Source organism: Gopherus flavomarginatus, chromosome 2 (genome assembly GCF_025201925.1).
Source record: "Gopherus flavomarginatus isolate rGopFla2 chromosome 2, rGopFla2.mat.asm, whole genome shotgun sequence".
NCBI lineage: Eukaryota > Metazoa > Chordata > Testudines > Testudinidae > Gopherus > Gopherus flavomarginatus.
The window spans coordinates 10,571,485-10,595,998 of record NC_066618.1 but is presented as its reverse complement, the minus strand read 5'-3'; the positions used below and the strand labels follow the sequence as shown (position 1 = coordinate 10,595,998).

General features: G+C 43.8%; 2 protein-coding genes across 7 annotated transcripts in view; both read left to right on the top strand.

Annotated features, from left to right (window-relative positions):
* Window positions 1–24,514, top strand: part of GHRHR (growth hormone releasing hormone receptor) — a 1,095,940-nt gene that overhangs the window by 543,678 nt on the left and 527,748 nt on the right. The gene's annotated exons all lie outside the window — the stretch shown is intronic.
* Window positions 1–24,514, top strand: part of ADCYAP1R1 (ADCYAP receptor type I) — a 144,608-nt gene that overhangs the window by 53,039 nt on the left and 67,055 nt on the right. For all 6 annotated transcript variants that reach the window (XM_050942648.1, XM_050942651.1, XM_050942650.1 and 3 more), the window contains exon 3: window positions 14,241–14,348. In XM_050942648.1, coding sequence (XP_050798605.1) covers window positions 14,241–14,348 — 108 coding nt within the window. The remainder of the gene's footprint in view (window positions 1–14,240; window positions 14,349–24,514) is intronic.

Genomic DNA, 24,514 nt, shown 5'->3' with positions numbered 1-24,514 from the left:
GCCCTGCAGCCCAATACTAAGTCATCTGATTTGAGCCAGCTAAGACCATTCTGCGGGCCTCTGAGTTCAGGTAGATGTATTCATAAGAGTGCAACTCAAGTCAATGGGAGTAAGGGTGACAGAATATGGACGTAAGGGGCAAGATCACTGGCTGCTGTAAATTGTCACAGCTACATTGATTTCAAAGGAGCTATGACAATTTGCACCAGCTGGGATCTGCTCTAATGCCTTTAAAGGTTGGGTAATGAAGGGCATGAGCATTTGGCCTTTGTAAATAAAATTGTTCTACTTTGGAACCGAGTCATATGTTCATAGTTACAGACCTACGACTAGATGGATTGGTTTGACATTCCTTGACCACGGAAGTTCTGGAAGTACTGGGCGAGCTTCAGGCTCTGACCTCTGAGTCAAACTCTTGTTCTTCTTGATTGCTGAAATCCAGCACTAAAGTATCAGGTCAGTTACTGGAGGAGATTGTCTCTCTTCAGCAGAGCAAGTCCTATCAAGCATAATGAGGTGAGGACTAATAAGCAGTTCTTGATATGGAGAAAAACTCTATTCAGAGCTCACTTTGGAGGAGCAGACTGTGAAGAAGATTTTGGTAAGATAGTTCTGGCAATGATTGGAGCAGTTAAATGTCCTAGACCTCAGTCAATCCAATTGTAGGCCTGGCTATCGTACATGGATAATGCACTGGGGAATATTCTGCTTCTGGCTGAGTTAAGAGTTTGGAAGTGAGCTGGCTGAGACTCAGCCCAGATAAGACAGAGCGTGCAGAATGAGGCAGGGATCATTTCAAGTTCCTCAACTCAGACTCATATCTAGGAGGTGGGTGTGCCTAGCTGGATTATTGACTGCTACTGGCTAGCCAGGTAGCATCAGTGCCCACCAGTGTTCGTTATCTTCTGCCCATGGCAAGATGTTTGCTTATGTTTTTTCTTCTGCATGTAACCTCTCAATTCTTATCCACACTTTTGTCACATCAAATATTAGATTACTACAATGCATTTGGCCAAGGACAATACCTAAAGGCCGTGTGGAAACTCAGCTAGTGCAGAAGGTGCTTTAGGTATGGGTTTATCTATTGGAGGTGGTCCTTAGTTCAGGTTCACTATATTAATTATATATTGACAAAGCCCTGACAAAGCCCTGGCTGGGATGATTTAATTGGGGATTGGTCCTGCTTTGAGCATGGGCATTGCACTAGAAGTCCTCCTGAGGTCCCTTCCAACCCTGATAATCTATGAATGATACATTGATGCATCCCATGAACTTCTGAAAACCATGCCCTAGATTGTTCACATTTTCTTCTTTAACTTTTTCTTTCTAAGGGACATTCACATGATGGATATATCCATGCCCTTCAGGCCATTTGCATTTCCTGATCTGGCAGCTCAACAGTTCATCGGCTCCTGCTTTTTGTCCCTCAAGTCATAATCCTCCTTCTGTTCATAACTTATTTCCACCTCCTTTCAGACTAGAAGATCATAATGGTCCCTTCTGACCTTAAAGTCTATGAGTCTATGTCCTAAAGAGAGGATTAGTTCAGGAATAGATTAATTCCAAATAAACAGTGATACCTTTTTCTTTCAAATGCTCGTATTACTAAAAAATGGAGGGGTATAGAAGTTAAGATATCTGGAATGACCAATGTATTCTGGGCCACCAACCAGTCACCATTCAAATCCATCCAAAAGATTCATGTTTTCACTAATGCCCATAAGAAGTAAATAAAAAAAATGATAAATTTAAGAAAAATGTCCCAGTCATTCTCCTCTGAGCCTCCCATGGTACCCTAATGCCTATGGCTGTCCTGTATGTGCCGTAAGATCTTTGCTTCTTGCAAGAGGTCAAACAAATTCTCAGCACACAACATTTAATACCCAACTTGAAAGACCTGCAAGAGGCCTGATCATCAGAAAGCGTGGACCCCCATCTCTGTAAATCAGGCCCCTTTTTAGGTGTCTCAATTTGACCACCAAAACTCACTTAAAACTTTAAAAAATTTAGGACCCCTGCTCACATACTCATGTATGTCTTTGACTACTGAAATAATGTGATCTATATTTCAGTGTGGGAAGCCCCAAGATCACATTCACCCTACTTATAAAAGGCTTTATTCTCAAGATGCCCTTTAAAAGTTATTGTGCATGGCTGAATTGAGTTTAAATATGCTAGCTCTCAACATTACATTTCCTTTGATATTATTTTTCTGAAGCAACTTGACTTTGAAGATGGTATTTTAAAGCAATGAATGAGGAGAGAAGTAAAATCACAGAGCATTGTAGAACAAACTGAGTGAGTTTCATCTCTGGTCTGTAACTTAAATGTATTTTTCATTTAAGGAAATAATACGGTTATTGTAACTGGTTAAAAAATATAGGCCAGATCCTTGATATCACTCCAGTGAAGTCAGTGGAGTTATACTGACTTTCACCAGCTGAGAATCTGGGTCTATATTTGCCGTGTATCAAAAATTTAGGATTTTGAGACAGCAGCGGGAGAAGAGAGCGTGCTTAAATGTCATGGCTGTTTCCCTGGCCAGTGCTTGTGTGAAGAGTAGGGTTAGCACTGTCGCGAAAGAGGTCTTTGTCATTGCTGTTCAGCCTGAGCTCTGAGTCCTTTTCTCTCAAGTACTGGTTCAGATATGAAGGGAGTCTTTCTGCTGCCAGGAATAGCAGAGCAAAAAGAAAGCACATCGCTCGGAGAGAGGCTGCATTCAAAGCTAAACATGGGAACAAAGCTTGTGAGAGCCCTGGCGGGGAATTGGAAGGCTTTTGGTGCTGTCTCCTTGGTTTTAATTTCTTCTTTTGACAGAAGACATTAAAAAGATACGTTTCCATAGTTTTCAACTTGTAGTGAAGTCTTGCATCTCTAGACTCATGTTGTCTCTTTATTCAGCAGTTTGCAAGACAATTTCATCCTTGGCGTAACCCCCATGCTTGATTTTACTGGAATTAAACCAAAGTTGAATTTGTCCCTAATATAGGGAATTTGGTCTAATATAGATTGCCATAATAATTATACTACAGTTGTGTCAAAGGGGCCCAGCTGAGATCACGGCTCCATTGTTTTAAGCACTGCACATACACACACGGAAGAGCTTTCAGTCTAAACAAAGAAAGAATGGCAGACAGAAAGTGTTATGATCTTAGTTTTACAGAGTGGGAACTGAGGGAGAGAGAAATTCTTGGTAGATCTACACTGCTGACACAGAGTGTGATTGCAGCTTGTGTAGAGGTATCTGAGATAGCTTTAATCTAGCTCACTCAAGTCCCGGACCAGTTAAGCTATGGGAGCATGGGCTGTAAAAATTGCCGCAAACCCTTAGTTATTATTCGGTCAGCTAGCCTACACTGAAATCCATGCCAGGTCTTCACTGCTCTGCTACTTCAGTGAGCTAGATTAAAGCTCTCTCAGGTATGTCTACACAAGCTGCAAATCGCACCCTGTGATTGCTGTCTACCCATATCCTAAGTGATTTGCTTGAGGTCATCCTAGGAGACTTTAGCAGAGCTGGAAATGGAGCACAGATTTCCCAAGACTCACATGGTGCCTTTAACCACAAGAACATCCTTCTGAATGCAGCGTGTGCTTCTCTTCTCTCTTTTCATCTGGGCCAGGCCTCTGTTGTTGTTGTTGTTTTTTGGTTCTTGGTTGATCATCCAGCACTGAGAGCAGTCAGTGTCAAATAATAAACAATCAGGATTCAAGTGTAGGGTCTTTCTATAAAACACACACCCTGCAGTGAAATAATACACTTCTCCAAGCTGTTCAAAACCAGGAAGTGGAGATTCTTGGAGGCAGCATTGTCATAAATGTTTCAGCCCATGACTTCCAGAAACCGACTCAATTTCTTGCTTAACGTTTCCTTTGTACAATGCACCTCTTGCCTTCTTTCCGTTTCCCAGAAATGCTGAATTAAAAACATGCCCAATTGTGTCCGGAGGACCCACAAGGAAGTTTTTATTTGGTTTTGACATGGGGGAGCCATATGGAGTCCCGAACAATCTGCCACAGATGTGCAGCACAAGGACCCTGACAGCAGTGGAGCATTTCAAGAGCGGGATTTAAAAAGAGGTGCTGCCTTTTACATTGGAATGTGAAGAGGCTGTAGTAGGTGTTCTCCTGATGGAGGCACTGGAAACTGCTCACACAAAGGCTACACCGATGAGCTTGATTGTGTAAAATTAAGCTCCAGTCTTGCCATGTTTTGTGTGAGAGTTCATGGGTTCAAATCCCAGATGAGTCCACATTTCTGTGACAGCTGCTGTTTTGGCCAAAACTGTGGGACTTGAACTGTAGACTCCAGAGCTCAAACCATGAGTTTGAGCTGAAACACCAAGCTTCCTGATTGAGGACTATAAAAGAATCATATCCTCTATGGATCAGGCACAGGAGGGAGGACTGTAACATACACTCACCCTGTGGGTTATGGACACACTTAGCTTTAAGCTCATGAGTATTGCCACTGAAGTCAAGGGAGCTACTCAGTTCTTTAAAGTTAAGCATGCAGATAAACCTTTGCTGTATCAGGGCCTTCAGCTGTAAGGAGGGGCAGGGATGGAGTCTTTCTCTATGCTTATATAACACCTACCACAATGGATCCCCAGACTTGATTGGACCCTTTCAACGATATTGTAATACAATTATTCTCTGGTAATATAGGGTTGGACAGTATTTTCACAGGATATCATGGTCACTACTGAGTTTATTTGCCTCGAGCCTGATGACAAAGTTAAGAACTAAAGCAATGAAAGAATCAGAGCTGAACACCAATGTTGCAAAAACCAAGGTTTGGGAAAACAGAAGCCTGTTGGCCTGTAGGAGATGATGGGGTTGTGGGAGGATAAGTAGAGCATATCTGCTTTTGAGATGCCCTTTACAAGGACAATGTTGGTCATTAGTTGGAAGTATAAGAGGAAACCTGACCTTTACTATATCAACGATGAGACAAGACTTCATCTGGTGTTAATCAGCATAGATTCATTGACTTCAGTGGATCTGTGCCAAAGCTCACCAGCTGTGGATCTGAACTTAAATCTTTACCCAAGAGTTGTTTGACTGATCGGATCGACAACCAGGCTGCCAGTAGAGAGTGGGTAGTGGTATTTTGCTACTTTTCTATCTCTTCGGGTCTCTGGTCAATATTTCAGCAGGAATCTAGAACATAAGAACATAAGAATGGCCCTACTGGGTCAGACCAAGCGTCCGTCTAGCCCAGTATCCTGTCTTCTGACAGTGGCCAGTGCCAGGTGCCCCAGAGGGAGTGAACAGAACAGGTAATCATCAAGCGATCCATCCCCTGATACTCATTCCCAGCTCCTGGCAAACAGAGTCTAGGGACACCATTCCTGGCCAATCTAAGTTTATTTTTTAATGTAGCAGATCTATGTAACTCCAGCTGGCACCCATTCATCTCTCCCTATGCCCTCGCTGGCCTATGCCATGGTTTTGGAAAGAGATCCCGACCCATCCGAGTTTTGACGTATTTAGGCACCTAATTCTGTCCTTAGTGTTCATACTCACTTTTCTCCCTCTGAAGGTCAGATGGAATATTCCTTCCCTCAGAGGCATCAGCCACCGTTTGCTCATCTGATTATCTAAATAGAGGAAACATTTATTTATATAGGCTAGAAAACAAAGAGAAACAAACCAATAATGGTAAAGAAACATATATAGCATGATCCTAGTAGCATCTGTACAGTGGCTGTAAAGCCTGTGTCCCAGAGTATGAACATATTACAGAGAGCATCCGTGAACAAAGTTTTTCTGGGCTTCTCCTGGCTTGGCAGCTTAGAGCCTCAGCACATGTCTTGTCTTCGTGTGAGATCATGAACCCCTTACTTACACTGGTGAGCAGTTACTCACCCAGGTGGTCCTCTTGATGGGATTACTGGGGTGAGTGACAGGTCACTTATGTGAGTAAAAGATTCACACAGTCTGGCCCTGAGCAATGTGTGTGTCCTCTCTCTGCTGCTACCGTATTCTTCTTCATTTATCGCACTCCCTGTGATCTGGCAGCAAAGAGCTTATCCCGTTCAGATATTCTTTTCACGGCATGGGGCGGTAGTAGGGTTTACTGGGTACAGTGAAGTAGACACAGGAGGCCTACGTCCTATTCCTGGCTCCAGGGGCTCTGGAATAATGTGTATAGTGGGGCTGCTGAGAGCCATTGAACCAAACTGTATATCTTGTCTATAATGGAAACCACTTCAAGCCAGGGCAGGGGTGGGCAAACTTTTTGGCCTGAGGGCCACATTGGGGTTGCAAAACTGGATGGAGGGCCAGGTAGGGAAGGTTGTGCCTCCCCAAACAGCCTGGCCACAGCCCTCTATCTGCCCCCTCCCACTTCCTGCTCCCTGACTGCCCCCCACAGAACCCCTGACCCATCCAACCCCTGTCCCCACTCCTTGTCCCCCAATGCCCCCCCAGACCCCTCGCCCCTAATTGCCCCCCTCAGAATCCCTGACTCATCCAATCCCCCCTGGTCCTTGTCCTGGGACCACTCTCTCCTGGGATCCCCTTCCCCTAACCACCCCCCCCGGGTTCCCACTCCCTATCCAACTCCTCTGCTCCCAGTCCCCTGACTGCCCCGACCCCTATCCACACCTCCACCCCCTGACAGGTCCCCTGGGACCCCACGCCTATCCAACCCCCCCTTTTCCCCATCCTCTGACTACCCCCCAACCTCCACCCCATCCAACCGCCCCCCCTGCCCCTTATCCAACCACCCTGCTCCCTGTCCCCTGACTCCCCCTCCCCAGAACCCCCTGTCCCTTACCCAACCCCCCGGCCCTGGCCCGCTTACCATGCCACTCAGACCAGCATGTCTGGCAGCCATGCCGCCCGGCCGGAGCTAGACACGCTGCCGCTCTGCTTGGCAGGAGTGTGCCGCTCCGCCGCCCAGAGTGCTGCCCATGTGGTGGTGTGGCTGCAGGGAAGGGGGGACAGCAGAGGAGGAGCTGAGAGCTAACCTCCCTGGCTGGGAGCTCAAGGGCCGGGCAGGATGGTCCCCAAGGCCATAGTTTGCCCACCTCTGAGCTAGGGGTTGCAGCAGCACCCCAAGTTCCAGCACCTATGTCTGGCTTTTACTGATCATTTGTGTCAACTTGAGCCAATCACATCACCTCACTCTCCCTTTGTTTTCCCTTTATCTGTCTTTGCCCCTGCCTGGAAGCTAACCAGACATTTCTTGCTGTGTGTTTGTACAGTGCCTGTATAATGGAGCTTGGACTGCCGTTGTGCTGAGTGCTATCATAATATAAATAATAATGGCAGAGATTCATTAGCATTGAATTTCAAACACAGTATTAGAATCAGACTCATAGGACTGGAAGGGACCTCGAGAGATCATCTAGTCCAGTCCCCTGCACTCATGGCAGGACTAAGTATTACAATGCATTTATCCCCTATTCATTTTTTTGCCAAACACATGTGGTTCTCATGGTGTATATGGTCTCTATTACTGTTCCAATATTTGCAAGAATACTAATCAGAAGAGAGGAAAAAGTTTACCTCATTTCCACCAAAGGTGTTTGATTTAGGGGGGAAATGGAGCAGGTGGTTTGCATAAAACCTCATTAGTCTTTTTGATTGTTTCAGACATCTCTTGGAAGAAAATGTCTCATTATCATGCATATTTACGTAACCCCTGGTTTTGTATTGACTGTCATATAGCACCACATTATAGAGCATATTATTTAATGACTTTAAGATTCATATGACAAATACCATTCCTAGTGGGTGAGCAGACAGTGGGCATCCCAGCCTACCAAAGCTAACAATGTGTAATTTGATCTGGATTTCCATCTTCATCATCCTGATTATATAATTAACCTTTGCAAGTTGATGTCTTTGAGCCTTCTGGAGAATGAGGTTTGCGTTTCTCAATAGCAGACAACAGCATTCTTAGAGGAAAGCCTCCATCTGGCAAATGGACTGACACAGGCAGACAGGTGGCCTCAATTAGCAATTTCTTCAAACTCCAGAAAAGATTTAGAGAGACGATTTGCCGCAACATTAGAGTATGCTGTGGTCAGCAAATCTGAATAAAGTTTCAGATGCCATTCCAGCATTATTTAGTGATGATTTCAGTTTGCTATTTGACACTATTTTAAGTATATTAGGAACAAAAAGAATCCTGACATTGGTAGTGGTCCAGTACTAGATGGCATTTGACTTGGTGCAGCATCATATTTTGATTTAAAAGGTTAATTTTGTATCAATCATGAACTAGATTAAAAACTGGCTAACTGACAAGCCTCAGAATAGAATTGTAAATGGAATGATCATGGAGTTGGTATGTTTCTCGCGGGTGCCCCAGGGATTGGTTCTTGGTCCTCTGCTATTTAATATTTTTTATCAGTAATCTGGAGGAGAACATAATATCAGAATTAACAAAGTTTGCAGATAACCCAATAATTTGGGGAGTGGTAAATAAGAGGACAGGTAACTGATACAAAGTGAACTGGATTGTTTGGTGAACTGGGTTCAAGCAACATTATGTGTTTTTAATATGGCCAAATATAAAAGTGTACTGCCTACCTCAGGGCGGGCTGCCAGAAAACAGGGCAGACACCCCAGATTGCTTGTATGTTGTATAATTAAATTTCACCAAGCCAGTAACAAATGTGAACTCCTGGATCACTGTACCAGTCTTACCATAGAGTCACAGACAGTCCCCTCAGACTCTCCAGCCTATTTTGCCACCAGACAAACTGGACTTTGTGATAAAAGGTCACTTTTACCAAAAATCACAGCACAACAGGTTGCTCCCAGTCCCAAAAGACCAGTCTCTTACCCCAGATCAATTTGTGCTTTATATCTTACACCAAAGACAATGCTGGTGGCCAATTCTATAGTAAATTAACTAAAGATTTATTAGCTAAGAAAATGAAATGAAAGTTATTGAGAGGTTAAAGCAGGTAAAATATATGCACAGGTGAGTCACAGTTTTTAAGTCCCAGTGGTGGCAGAGATGTAATAAACTGCTAGTTTCACAAAAGTCTTTTCATGGTATCCAGATTGTCTCTGGAAATCTCTGCTGTTACATTTCCCTGTACGAATCCAAACAATCCAGTGATGAAGGATCTCTCCTTGAATCCATTCTTATAGCTTCTTCTCAGAAAACAAGCTGAAGGTGTCACTACTGACATGGGCTTTTTCCTTTGAGGATAGAACGTGAGGAATGCGTTTTGAGTCTTTGACCTCTGATGCTCACCCACAATGACCACTGACTTTGAAATGAGCACTTTTCTGTTCAAGTTCTTCATTTGCATTCCACAAGGCTTCCTTCTCCTTTGATGGGTTATTTGGTTACAGGGGTATACCCAATGTAAATGTTTGCTATTACGTAACGGGACATAGACAAGTAACATCCTTAATTTTCATTAAGTTTAAACACCAAATATGCTTGAACAATTACTTTGATCTATACTAATACACCAGAGAATTGACCTGGGATTTCGGCATGAGCTGGCACTTGATCTGCCAGCGTCACATGTACATCCTAGGAACAAAGTGCAGGCTGTCCTGATGGGATGGGGTCTCTAGCCTGGGAAGCAGTGAGTCTGAAAAAGACTTGGGGGTTATGGTGGATAATCAGCTGAATGTGAGCTTGTAGTGTGTTGCTGTGGCCAAAAGAGCTAATTTGATCCATGGATGTATAAGGAGGGGAATGTTGAGTAGGAGTAAGATGGTGATATTTTCTCTGCTGCTGCCAGTGGCATGACCCCTTCTGGAATATTGTGTCTAGTTCTAAGGCCCACAAGTCAAGAAGAATGTTGATAAATTGGAGAGAGTTCAGAGAAGGGTCACAGGAATGATATAAAGGATTGGATAACACGCTGTATCATGACAGACTCAAGCAGTTTGATCTATTTAGCTTAACAAAGGGAAGGATAAAGGGTGATTTGATCACAGTTTATAAGTTTAAAATTTGTTAATGGGCTCTTTGATCTAGCAAACAAAGGTCTAACATGATCCAAAGGCTGGAAGTTGAAGCTAGACTAATTCAGGCTGGAAATACTCCACACATAACTGAGGTTGATTAACCATTGGAACAACATACCAAGGGTTGAGGTGGATTCTCCATCACTGGCAATTTTAAAATCAAGACTGAGTGTTTTTCTAAAAAATCTTCTCTAATTCAAATAGCAATTAATTCAGGAAAGTCCAATGGCCTGTGCTAAGCAGGAGATCAGATTGGCCTTATAATCTATGAATCAGTGTGACCCACACCATTCCAACACCTGACCCAAACACTGATGAAAGCAATCTTTACTAACCCAGGTCAGCCATTATATGTTTTAGGATCTGCACTTTATTCAGTAAGAAAACATAAGGCCTGATCCCACTACCATTGAAGTGAGTGGAAAAACCCACTGAGCAAGTCCAGTCCTGTGGACATATTTTCTCAGCTGATGTAAATTAACATAGCTCAATAGAGCTTTGTTTATTTACTCCAGCCAATGATCTGCCCTGTATTGTATTGGTACCCAAATGGCAATGTAGCGGGGTGGTTACCCCGCTCCTGCCCTGAAGGGCTTAAAACAGTCCTGGGGGAAGGTTGTGGCTGGGAGTTGCTAAGCCGGGCTGATTGGGAAGTGGCTGCAGCTGGGCCACAACCCAGTCAGGCCCAGCTGGTCCCTATAAAAGTCAGTGAGCCAGTAGAAGTCTCTCTCTGCATTCGGAGAGAGAAGGGCCTGGCTGCAGGGAGCTAGAGACAGGATACCTGAGTGGAGCAGGGCTGGACTGGGGACAGGCTGAGGAGCTAGGGAGCTCCAGCCTGGAAATCCCCAGGCTGTGGCCTAGCAGAAGGCCAAGGGGTACTAGGGGTTGCTTAGGGCAGCCCAGGGGTAGGCCAAGGCAGCAGGTCCAAACCCTCCTTGCCAGTGATGAGTGGCTGATACTGCAGTCTGTCCTAGGGCATGGGGCTAGACAATGACTGGCAGTAGCCTGATACTGAGGCAAGGTGGGGATAGTGGGTAGGGGGTTCCCTGGGGAGGGGAGACCCTAAGAGTGAGGGGTTTCTGCCCCACAGGTAAAAGGACACCTGGGTCCAGGGAGGGACACGGGGGCTAGGGGACAGGCAGCTCATCTGCCTGCAGAGGGTGCTCTGGAGCTGGAATGAGCTAATTCCTGGAAGTTACCAGCAGGAGGCGCCGCAGGGGTGCATCCACTCATCTACAGGCAACAATGGCATTCTAAAGAATTGTCTCCTTATACTGAAGGTCTTTCTTTCACTCACAGCGTGAGAGGGAATTTAGCAGCAGAGCCATTCAGATAAGTACAGTGCTCCCTTTAAAATTTGATAAGGTTATGTACTCAGATTCAACATCAAACGCAAAGAACCAGAAAGCAATCCTGCAGTAGCAGAGAGGGTTAGATTTTCTGTCCCTTTCTTTTCACACAGAGGCAGAGCGCGATTCCAATTTGAGGGCCTCTTGCACAATCATTTTGTGGATATTAATGGGGAATTTGAGGGATTTCTCTGAACTCTTCTGCAAACTGGCAAGCCTTCCAGGCTTACAACCCTGAAAGTTGGCGACTCTACATTTAATGAATTTCATTGGCGGTCATGCTAAAGAATTTCCTTGCCAGTGAGATGCTCCTTGAAAAATGTTCAGAGCTTGTCGGGTTCCTGACAGCAGTGCTCAGAAAGGGACAGGAGCTGAGCTGTTTTACCTTATCTCCAGCAGCTAATAAGAATGAGCCTTTTTTTCTGTCTTCTTAGGGGTTTATGTTGCTGCCCATAATCCAGAACAATAGTTTGTTTTACTTGAATAATAAGCAAACAAGCAAAGTTTGTTTTACTTGAATAATAAGAAAAAGATGCTGGTCCAGATTGTCATCTTCATGCTATGGGGCAGATGGATTGAAATCAGTGGAGTTAGGATGAATTACATAAACTGAGGATCCAACCATCTATCTGCTAAGCACAGCTGAAGATGGTGGGCAGAAGTAATAGGTTATGGTATCCCAGTTCTATAGCCAGTTTTCTGCCTGTCCAATGCTTACCATAGTTTAGAGCAGCCTCAAGGATGCTTTAAACCACAGTGGCTGGCTCTGGCTCTGACACACTGGCAAAGGACCCCTTGGGGATGGGGGTTATGGCTGGAGCACCACCAGCTTGAAAACAGGGGAATGTGGAGTAGAAATCCTGAGGTGATGTTACCATTGTATATAGCATTAGGGAGACCATTGCTGGAATCCTGTCTTGTTCGGATGTCAGCACTTTAAAAAGGATGTTGACAAACTGGAAATGCGTTCAGAAAAGAGCTAAAGGTTGAATCGAGGTCTGGAACACATGCCTTGCAGTGACTGACTTCTGAAGCTCAATCAATGTCGTTTATTTGAGAGAAGGTTAAGTGGTGACTTGATCACAGCCTGTAAGGCCCAGATTTTTAAAGGGTATTTAGGCATTGCTGCATTCAGTGTAGCAAGGCCTATGTGATTAGATGGTGAGTCCCATTTTCATAAGTGACTTAGGAGCTTTTTTTTATTGAAAGTCAATGAGACTTATTCTCCTAAATACCTTTGAGGATCTGGGTGTTAGGAATCTAACACCTATTGAAATCAGTGGGAGTTATGCACCTAAATACCTTTAAAGACCTGGCCCTACCTGCCTAAATCACTTTTCAAATTGCAATACCTTATACCTTGCAATGCTAAGCAAAGCAATGGCTAAATGCCTTTAAAAATCTAAATACCTACACACGGAGATTTCTGATCATGATCTGATCTTTAATCCAGCAGATGAAGGTATAATAAGATCCATTGACTGGCTGGATGTTGAAGCTAGAGCAATTCAGATTGGAAATAAGGTGCATATTTGTTAACATTGCAACACTTTACCTGGAGAGGAGTATATTCTCCATCCCTAAAGGATATCTACCTTAACCAGAAATAATGTGCTGGATGCAGGGGAAATATAGGGTGAGGTTCTCTGGCTATTGCTATGCAGGAGGTTGGACTAGATGCCCATAACAGTCCCTTCTGGCCTTAATAATAATGAATCTATACTACCTGCATGGGAGGTGGGGGACGGGGAGTATGGCTTGCTCCCAGGGAGACCACATGGTCAGTATTTGACTGGCCTGTCTGATTTTTTTTTGGATTGGCCAGTTGCCAGAAAAATAATTTAATCCGCTGCATTTTTTGTTACCTGGGTCTAAAGATTTGCATTATTTCTGTGTCCAGCTAAAGATGCTGCAGTGTTCCTACTTCTGCAGTTTAAGCGATAACAGATCAACACTGTTAAAAAGACAGCAGCTGTCTGCCCACCAACATGCAAGTGCACTGCCCGTGTGTATCTGAGAGGGTTTGAGTCACACGAGGAGAGGAGTAATGTCATCAATCTTATTTCTACGTGTTCTCTCTCTAGATATTATAAGTGGCTGTTGAGTTGTACATCATCTTCAGTGCAGGAGAGGAGCGTTGCGGAGTTGCCCTCGGGTTGGGGTTGCAGCGGGCTTACCTTGGGTGGAGAAGATGCTGGGTTTTTTTTGCATTTCAAAGGTGGTACCCCTTGCTGCCTCCTTGCTCTCCCTGATCGGTGCCTTGCCCTTATGCAGGGAGCACAAGGTGAAAGAGAAAAGGCTCTTGGGCCTAGACCATCAAAAGGTATTTAGACTCCTATTGTCCCTTGAAATCAGTGGGAGGTAGGTGCCTAAATACTTTTGGGGAACTGGGCCCTGCACTCCCACTCCCAGACCTCACCCTCATTTTTCATGTAGTCCTTAGGCAACCTCCTGCTGGAGTGACTGGACCAAATCCTGAGAGGTGCTGATCTCTTGGAGTGTTTCCGTTCTTCAGGACCTCTCAGATTTTATTTGCCTGAGGGGAAAACTGATGAAAGGCCTCTGGATTTGGCCCATAGTGTTCACTGATAGCTACATCAGAGCAGAATGCCATACCTGGGGGCCAGATTCTCCGTTGGAATAAATTGGTGCAGCTGGATTGGCACAGCTTAATTGGCTTCAGTTTCTGCCCACAGAGAGTATGCGCCATTATCGCTGTTCCGGTACCAGAATAATGCCTCCTGTTTAATACTGTTGTAGTCAGTACAAAATAACCCCACCTATTTTAAACCTATATGAAAGAGTTACACTCCTTTAGAGTAATGGACAGTATGTTTATGGCTGTGAGATGAAGGTAACTGTAAAGCACTACGCAAATTGAAAGGGGATTGGATTTAATTGCAACTCTTTCTATATTTCTCTCTTTCTCTTCTCTAGGATGCCCTGGGATGTGGGATAATATTACATGCTGGAAGTCAGCGAGTGTGGGCGAAATCGTCTTTGTCAAGTGTCCTGCTCTGTTCCGAATTATTAACCCTGAAGACGGTAAAATGCTCTTCTCCTTTCTTCATTTGTTCCATGTGGTTGCTGGATTCAGCAGCCTCTTGCTGCTTGCAGTCACGCTGATCATACAGCCAAGCAATTGATACTATGAAAGGGGATGAAAGTCCCTTTAGTGGACTGGGGCTGCTGGAGGCAGAGTGGGTAAACAATACATCAGGCTTCCAGAATTTGTGTGTGAGTGGAGGAAAACTTCACATAATGTACAAGATGAGAGAATCACTACACTCCGGCTAATTACAAAATAGAAAGCTGTGCCTTTAGATAACCATTGAAGCTAATGGGAATTGTGATTGCTGTCTAAGGGCCTTGTATTATTAATACAAAATTAAAATAAAAATAGAGTGAGAGAGACAGGTCTTGAAGTCAAAACTCAGGGTCAGATTCTGGTTGGCCTCATGCATGTGTGTAGTGGGGAGGGGGAGAGGGTAGAAGGAACCTCCTCGCTTGTGTAGCCCATGAAAAGGTCAGGAAGAATTCCAGGGCCGTCAGTCCCCCGAGGGTGGGGTTGGCTCTATTTATGCTTCCTATAAGAGGTAGAAATGGGAGGGGCCATGGTCCTACTACCCCAGGCATCTGTTGGTGTAGCTGGCTGGTGGCGCAGTAGGTGAATCAAGAGTTGCAGTAGCAGTGAATATGCAGCCTGAGGCATTCAGGAGACTGATACCTCTTGTTGTTCCCTCTGGGACAGTACAGCTGTACATCATCTTCAGTGCAGGGTTGTGCCTAACTATCCCAATCAAGCCTTCAGTCCTTCCTCATGCAAAACTCCCAATGAAATCAATCGGAATTTTGCCTGAGTAAAATCTTCAGGACTTGAGCAAGTTATAATAAACTGTTAAACTATTTAGTCTGATTATTGATATTAACGCACAGGAAATGAGGTTCCCATCTGAATGCATGAGAGAGGCAGACTTTCAGATTTGATTGGCAAGTTTTGTTTTTAAAAATAATCCATTAATCACATATTTACTGCTGTTAAATAGCCCAATTTTAGACAATTCCTCCCAGCACTAATCCTTATCCAATGACGTATCCATTAAATGGCAGCTCCTACTGAGAGGAGTGCTAACAAAACTCAATCCTAATCCCAACTGCTATTTTGCAAATTTTTCACATACATTCTTCTATAGTAAAGTCCACATTTGCACCTGGAAACACTGTACAGAAAAAGCTTTGTATATCTGAGCAAGTAAGGACTTCATGCACAAATACATGTGTGTGCTAAACCCCATTACACTGTTGTGATTGCTTCAGTGTCCTGGTCGTTTATTCTTGTAAAAACTCTACACAGGATTTTATATGTCTAAATGTCATCACAAAGACCTTGTTTTTGATGTCTTAAAATATATGAGACCAGCTGCAGCAGCCTCAATGTGCTGAGGAATTGGTTCTGTAGTGACTCAGAGATGCACTTCATAAATCATCACAGGCTAGTGATGATAACAAAACAACATGCCAGAGTTTTATGGAGATAACACACGCAAGAAAATTCTTGCTCTCTCCATGGACTTCTGACCAGCCTGAGACACGGATACCCATCTGCATCATACACACACACACACACACACAGTCACCCACTCAGTCTGATGGCCAAACTAGTTCATTCAGTTCATCTCCAGAGCAGCAGTTACACTCAACCAAAAGTTTTCCCAGTGCAATAATCATGGGGTGCTTGCGCTATGAAGGCAGAGTGCTTTTATGATGTTTATTGTGCACCAACTGGTGGCTGAGTTATCATTTTCTTCTGATATAATTATAGCATCCCGGCTTTCAATAGAGGTTATTGTCAGAAGATTTTCCATTAGAAGCCCCTATTTTGGAGTGGTTTGTAATGACATTCTTTAAATATCCTTGAGCTGGAGCTTGGCAACGTAGAAGATCTTTTCTTTTTTTATGCCAGTGCACTGCTCATGGATGTTGCTGGTTTGGCAATGCAGAGAGTGATGTCCTGTTTATCTACAGCACAGGCAAGATTTCTCTATACTAAACATGCCTCAACCCCAAACCTACCAACTATCCCTCACCATTATGAACCTCAGTCCTGCCTTTATTAACATTTCACCCAAATTTGGTGCGCTCTCTGCTTTGGAAATAAACAGCTGTGGAACTGCACTTACAGACAGAGCTATGTGCCACAAAGGGATGAATCCAGCGGTACTTTTAAATCTTCTGCATAAATACTTTTGTGTCCTGCATTTAGGATTTTTGTCACATGGTGTCTTCTGCAGTTGGGCTTTGGCTGATTGAGCTCTTAACCTTGACCTGGAAGGGTGAGAAGAAATGCAGTGTAAAAACCCATTCAGCTGTCTTGGTCTCCATGTCAAAATCGCTAACAGGTGCCAAATGGCATCACTTGCAGTTATCATGTGTAAACCTGTCCAACAGAAGCAAGTCCAAGACCTACCAAATCATCAAGTAACCAAACAGTTATTAGATCGTTAACAATTTGAGGTCACTACTAACTCAGACTGGCTTTGTACTAGTGACCCAAAGGTGGAAGAATCTACATCCATTTCAGATCCCCATGATCTTTTGGTATCATCCTTACACCTTGTTTATTTTTATTTGTCCAGTATTTTTGTTTCAGTAGGAGCAGAGTGGAGAAATAGTCACGTTTACATGACTGTTCAGTTTATAAAGGGTTGGTTAATCACCAGACATAACGGGATATGACATTTCACATGACATGAAAACAGTAACCAAAATGATGAGGAATCCAATGGTACCTTAAAGGCTAACAGGTTTATTTGGGCATAAGCTTTCATAGGTAAAAAAACCCACTTCTTTGTTTTTTACTCAAAAAGCTTATGCCCAAATAAATCTGTTAGTCTTTAAGGTGCCACCGGACTCCTCGTTGTTTTTGTGGATACAGACTAACACAGCTACCCTTCTGATACTAGTAACCAAAATGATATTTCAAGATCCATCTGGCTGAGAATTATGCAATCACTCCTATATCTCTTCTAGTCTAGTATGTTAAGGACAGATCAAGTTTTTTGAGCTGTCACTCACTCTGCTGGGATTCCAGGATGCAACATTTCTTTCTTGAAAATATATTTATGTGACCTCCATCCATCAATCCATCAAGAGACCTTGCTTTCATTTTAGTCTTCTAGGGGAGGTTATAAATCAGAGAATTGTAGGACTGGAAGCAATCTCAAGAGGTCGTCTAGTCCAGTCCCTTGCATTCATGGACAAACTGGAGAAATAGTCTGAAGTAAATAGGATAAATTCAACAAGGACAAATGCAAAGTACTCCACTTACGAAGGAACAATCAGTTGCACACATACAAAATAGGAAATGACTGCCTAGGAAGGAGTGCTGTGGAAAGGGATCTGAGGGTCATAGTGGATCACAAGCTAAATATGAGTCAACAGTGTGACACTGTTGCAAAAAAAAAAAGCAAATCTCATTCTGGGATGTAGTAGCAGGAGTGTTGAAAGCAAGACACAAAATAATTCTTCTGTTCTATACCACGCTGATTAGGCCTCAGCCAGAGTATTGTGTCCAGTTCTGGGTGCCACATTTCAGGAAAGATATGGACAAATTGGAGAAAGTCCAGAGAAGAGCAACAAAGATGACTAAAGGTTTAGAAAACATGACCTATGAGGGAAGATTGAAAAAAACTGGGTTTGTTTAGTCTGGAGAAGCGAGGATTGAGTAGGGGCATGATAACGGTTTCCAAGTACTGTAAGGTTGTTACAAAGAGGAGGGAAGTAAATTGTACTCATTAACCTCTGAGGATAGGACAAGAAGACTGGGCTTAAATTGCAGCAAGGCTAGTTTAAGCTGGACATTTAGGTTTAGGCATAAAGTTGCCGTTTGTCATGATTTTTGTAGTACAGTGCCAGTGTTGACTCTGCTGCTGACATGTCCTAGTTTATAGGCCATTCAAAGCATCCCAGCTCATCTTTGGTAAATAAATTGTGGTGATGTGTGACAAAGCTGTGATGTTGCACTGCTGTGTAACAAAGGAGGTCAAGGCACTACAGTGAAGCATCTTGGTCCCTCTGGATGTAATTTAATGAGCTGTGATACTCAATAGTAATGTCGACCTGTTTCTTATTTTCCATTTTTTCCCACCCAGTGAAAATGCTGGCTTTCAAAAGAAGTCCATTGAAGTCCAGAAAGCACCCACAATTCTGTTTGGCATGACTGAGAAGTTTTGGAGCAATTAATTCTGTTGGTCCAGATTAGTAGATCAGAGTTGAGTAAAAACTAGTACAGATGACAGACTGCAGTGTTCAGGGATTGCCATCTGCTAGACATTGTGACATTTATTTATTTTGCGTGTGCATCATCGTCTAGCCAACGATGGCATCTTCAGTTCTTCTAGGCCACTGCTGAACCTAGTCAGCAGGCATTGCTCGACAATGTGAATCATCGTCTGTGTTGTGCCACAGCTGCACAAAGGGCTGTCACAAAAGCCCCAGCGATGCTAGATGGCTGTACAGAGACCAAAAGATAGCTATGACTGGCTCTTGCTGGGTCTTCTCTCTAGTCAGAATGAATTCCCCTCCCCCCACAAGTGCTCAAGCTAGGAAGCTATACACTGCATTAAAAAGAGCATGATTATGATACATTTATTTACTGTATATAAAAACAGAGAAAATAATAGTTTAGATAGATTAGATAGATAGATAGAGTGTAGTGTGTACCACCCATAAGAAACTCTCTAGTTAGAAGTTAGAGTTCTATAGCAATTACTGTAAAATACTATGGAATTCAATGGCAAATGAGATCCTTTCCCTAGGTGTTTTGAACCATCATATCGGGTTCCATGGCTGGGATAGAACTAATTCCTTTGGATGGCTAAAATATTATTTGGGAACCGTTTCCTTCACTATTAAATTCTATAAGACCTTTTCATCAGGACAAGGCCAATTCCATCTCATGAATTGGGTGGGGAAAGAAGTACTAATGGTCTGCTCAAGGCTTTCATCTCACTTCTACAGTCCGCTGTAACCCCAGACTTGTCTCCCATGTGTCCTGCCCAAGTTTTATTATCCTGGTGAGCTAGAAACCACCGAAACTCTGCGCTCCCACTGCAGGATGTGAATAAGTTTCCATTAAAACCAATGGGAGTTACACATATTCTGCCATAAGAGAATCAGGCTGCAAGTCATTCCCACGTCTACTGCATTATAGTTACAATAGGCACTGCTGCTTCCTAGGCAGTGGGCTTAGCTGTGGCAACTAAATCTGTTGGATTCAGGAAATAGTCTGCCGTCTTCCTCATTTTGAAATACATCATTCTTTTGGCAAAACTGAAGATTTCAGAAAAAATGGAAAAGAAAGGGAGGGGTGTGTGTGAGAGAGGAGTGCCATGCTATCCCTATATCTTTCTCAGGATGAGTTGTGTATGGAAAAGGGCCCACTGCTTATTCAGATACTGTGACATATCTATCTATCTGTCTGTCTGATCATATGTAGATAGACCTTACGTACTTCGTCTTGCCCAATCTGAAAATTGCTCAGAACATTTGCCAGCGACAGTATCTCTTACTTTGGCTGCTTTATTATTGTATTACTAGCTGAACGCCCATCTTCTCACAAGGGTGTGAGAGTCTCCTGTATGCAACCAATGAAACTGTTGCATGTAAATTAGCTGTAGAGTAAAAGTGGTGATGGGCTCAGTTACCTCTGAGATTACAGTGGTTTGGACTCTTGGCATTGCATAGATACATGTCTTGCTGTCTCACCGTGTAATTCATGAAGTCAAAATGGCTGAAAATGTTAAAATTGCATAGTAACAGACCACAGATCTCAATGGTGATTGAACTTGGTGATGTTCTGAACAAAAAGAGCTCTCCACCATGCTTGTAGCTGTTTCCATTGCTTCACACTGACTCAGGAGACATTTTAGGCTTCAGAGTGACATAGACAGTTGACAGTCCTGGAATGTTATTGATAGAGAGACGCAGTAAAGCTGACTATTTAAGATCAGAGACTTTACAAGCAATAAAATGTAGCTAGAGAAAATACTCATTTCTACTGAGCCCGGAGAAGCAAGCTTTCTCTGTTACCAGCCGAAATTAATGTCAGCATTGCGGCAGTCATGCACCCTTGGCAAATTAGTGTGGCTGAAGAATCAGGTAGCTGGGTCTGACTTTTCAGTCCAAATTTCTCTCTTGGTGGATTTTCAGACTCCTGTGAGGGAAACTGACATGGGAAGCAAACTCCAAAAACAAGGAATCTCCATGGGAAAAATAAAGTTCCCCAGTCCACTATAGTTCAAATGTACAGACCACTAAAAAAAATACTGCAACTGAGTACAACTAGCATCAGGATACACAGGGAAAGAGGTGGCCTCTTTATATATCCAGAATGTAGGTCACACAAGGCTTCATACTGAGCTTGACACCAACATCTTGCATGGCACTCGGAAGCAAAATCCAGAGTAAAGCAAGCTGTTGCTTTTTACTGAAACTTTTGGGTGTCTTTTAAAGATAATCCCAGACTGAATGCCCTTCAGTAGTCCTGGCTAAAGTTAATCAAAAGCCAAAAAAACCCACCTGTGATGAGCTGTACCAGGCCCTTTGATGCCCCTGCTGGAGACCTCAGGGTTCTACCACACCCTGCCCCGGGAAAAGGAGCAGGGAAGGTGGGTTCTCCAGGCCTGCCTAGAAAGGCTTCAGAGAAGCAACCAATCCAAGCCCAGCAAGCTCAATTAAAAGGCACTGCAGGGCTTGAGACATTCATTTGCTGGCTGGGACCAGAAGAGCGAAAAAGGAAGGACTGGAAGGCTGTGAAACTCTCCAGGCGAGATGGCCTGAGAGAGACCCTGCTCAAGCAGGGAACAGACAGAGAACCCTGAGGTAAGGGTGAAGAGGAAGGAGCTTTATGGAAAGTGGCCCAGCGAATAGCAGCAGTGATGGAGTTAATTGAGCAGCACATGGCTACTATTTGTATGGTCCCTGGGTTGGGACCTGGAGTAGTGGGTGGGCCTGGGTTGCCTAAGACCTGAGAAGGGGATAAGGCTTGTTTAGAGGCCCAAGTGAAGGGCAGGAGAAAGCCCTGGAGGCACTGCACTGTACCAGGCAGATACAGACTTAAAACTAGCCCAGAAAGGGCTGAGATCTGAGCCCAGAGACAGGGCTGCAGACACAAACCAGGGCACTGTGATAGGTCCAAGTTAGACTTTTATTACCCCAGAAGAGGTTTGTTTGTTCATGCATAGAGACTGTGTTGGCCAGAGGGCTGGCCACTGAGGACCCACCTGATGCAGTTAACAGCAAGCCCAAAGGTGGCGCTGGAGGAGAGAGAATGTGGTCAAGTTTGCACCTGACCAACAGGAGGCACTCCTGAGAGGACAGTATCCTCAGTCACATCACCTTTACTTGAGAAAGAAGGTTACAAATTCCTGACCATTGGGGGTGTTAAAGAATATATTTGGTCACTGCTAACTGTCTGAGATTCCAGATCTCGGTGTAAACTCAAAAGCCTGTCTCTTCCACCAACAGAAGTTGGTCCACTAAAAGAGATTACCTCACCCACTTTGTCCCTCTGAGATTCCAGGAGCATTTCTAATTGGGGTCTTGATGACTTTTTCTTTGAGGGAAGCCAGGCGCCTGCATTCTTGCAGGAGGACATCAACAATTGCTATTAACAGGGGAACACTTCTTTTGGGCTGGTCTTTCATTACCAGTGAGTTCGCAGATGGAGACTATAACTCTCCCAGCTCCTCTTAACAAGCAAGAGGGATTGAAACTCACTATGACCCTGCTCCCACATCACCAGGCAGTCCAGTTGGGGAGGAGGATGAGAATTCACAGCAAAGAAGGATCACCTCTGTATCCAAGTAAAGACTATCCAAACTTCTATACAGTGCCCTTGGTCTAGCCTTGGCAGATGCTGTGTTAGAGGACAAGAACATTTTGCTGGCCTTCCCCACAACCCTGGCATGGGAATGTAAGAGGTCTCTGTGCTACCAGTGATCAAACACAAAGTGTGATAACCACCACCAGTGCTCCAGCCTCTTCTCACTGCTTCATCAATACACCAGCTGTGAAAGGTCTCTCGCAATACCCTATCTGAGCACAAAGGATAATCATAATGTGCTACTAGACTCTCAGCAAAGTGCCCCAGCCACTGAATAGTGTCTGCCCCTAAGAGAATTCCAGGCAGAAATAGCAATCTAAACCAATGCCCTCTCTAACCTTGCTGAGCTGCTGCTTTCCATAGAAACTGTAAATGAGACAATAAGGAATTGCCATCTGAATTGCTTTCAGAAAAGATGGAAGGTGAGGGAGCTGGAGTACTTACTGTGTGAGGATGGACTTAGGGCAGTGGAATCAGCAAGGAGAGGGGCAGGTACAGTGTGCAAGAAGGTGAGCTTAGCCATGGGAAAAGCTCAAGAATAAGACCCCAGAAAAGCTGCTGTCTAACTGGACTGCTGTTCCCTGATGCAGCTTCGCAAGCTGGCTGAACAGATTGCTGCAGGATCTCATGCACAGCAGAATAGGTGAGGGAGGAAAAAGACATCTTGTAGCAGAAGCTAAAAGAAGTTAGCTCTGATATTTATTAGCAAGGTGTTAACAGTACAATCAGTGCTGTACAAGACACAGAAGACATGGTCCCTGTCCAAGAAGCTCACCCCCTACCTAGGTGGAGAACACAACAGAGAACGTCTAGAGAAAATTTTAGAATAGTAGCTGTGTTAGTCTGTATCAGCAAAAAGAATGAGGAGTAGTTGTGGCACCTTAGAGACTAACACATTTATTTGGGCATACGCTTTTGTGGGCTATAACCCACGTTGCCACAAGAACTCCTTGTTCTTTTTTCTAGAGAAAGTGTTATCCATATTCTGTCCCTCTCTCTCTTTCTCCTTCTCCCCCCCCCTTATATTTATATAGGGTTTGATCTTGCACCCACTGATATCAATGTGGGCTTTCCCATTGATTCCAATTGGCTCAGGATCATCTCCATTTGAGGGTTACCTTTTGTGAGCTGACCCTTTAACCAAAATACTTACTGAGGGAGAATGAGATTATCGAAGTGCTTTGGAACAACATGAGCTCTGACTGCCTCTGTTCCCTCCAGCCATACTTGCTGCACCATGAGCAAAGGGTTAAATAGAAGTTATCCCCAGATAAACATGTACACGAGGTAAACCAATCCCTATGCCAGCCAACATAGAGAGCAGGGGGGAGAAAGTCAATTTGTAGAAGACAATTTAAAAGAATGTACTGAGGCTTTAATGCGTATTCTATACTATTTCTTGGCCTTCTGTTCCGTTCAGCCTGAGAAGCAATTAGAAGTTACTTGAGAATTATGATTCATGCACATCAAGATGGTAGCGAGGAGGTAGTTGTGATTGTCTATCTGCAATAGATCAATGGCATTTCTCGTTTGTGAAAACTCTATCACATAAATGACCAACAAAGAGGAAGAATGTTCCTGTGGCCAATACAGGAGACTGAGATTCAGGAGATCTGGGTCCAATCTCTGCTGTACACTCCATGTGACCTTGAGCAAGTCACTTCATCTATATGCTTTGGTTCTCCCATCTATAAAATTATGATAAGCAATACTTCCTTTGTCTGTCTTGTCAACTTAGAGTGTAAGTCTCTGTCCCAAAGTGTTATCTCTTACCATGTGTTTGTACAGCTCCTAGCACAATGGGACCCTGAAGTGTGTTTAGGGTCTCTAGGGGGTATTGTGATACTAGTAATTATAAATAGTTATAGTGGTGATGAAAGATTTTCTGTAATTTTGAAAAAAGTGGCACTTCGTAAGTATCAGAGTTGGCCATAGATTGTTAGGCCAAAATGCTGTTCATGTGCAGAGAACATGCCTTCCAGGCTGACTAATGTTGTCTCAACGATTCCTTGTACCCCCTGTGTTGGTCTGCCAGTATCCATCTGTTGTCATTTGTCTTATGCTTGGTTTGTAAACTTCTTGGGACAGGGAATGTCTCTTTTTGTTCTGTTCATACAGTGCCTAGCACAATAGTCCATGACTAGGGCTCCTGTGAGCCACAGTAATATGAATAATAAATAATAGTAATAACAATAGAAGGGACCACCTGATCATCTAATCTGAGCTGCTTCACATCACAGGCCTCTAAGCCCAACCCAATTATCCCTGCATGGATTAGACTAAAATATCACGGCCCTCTGGAGACTATAAACTATTGTGTCAAATA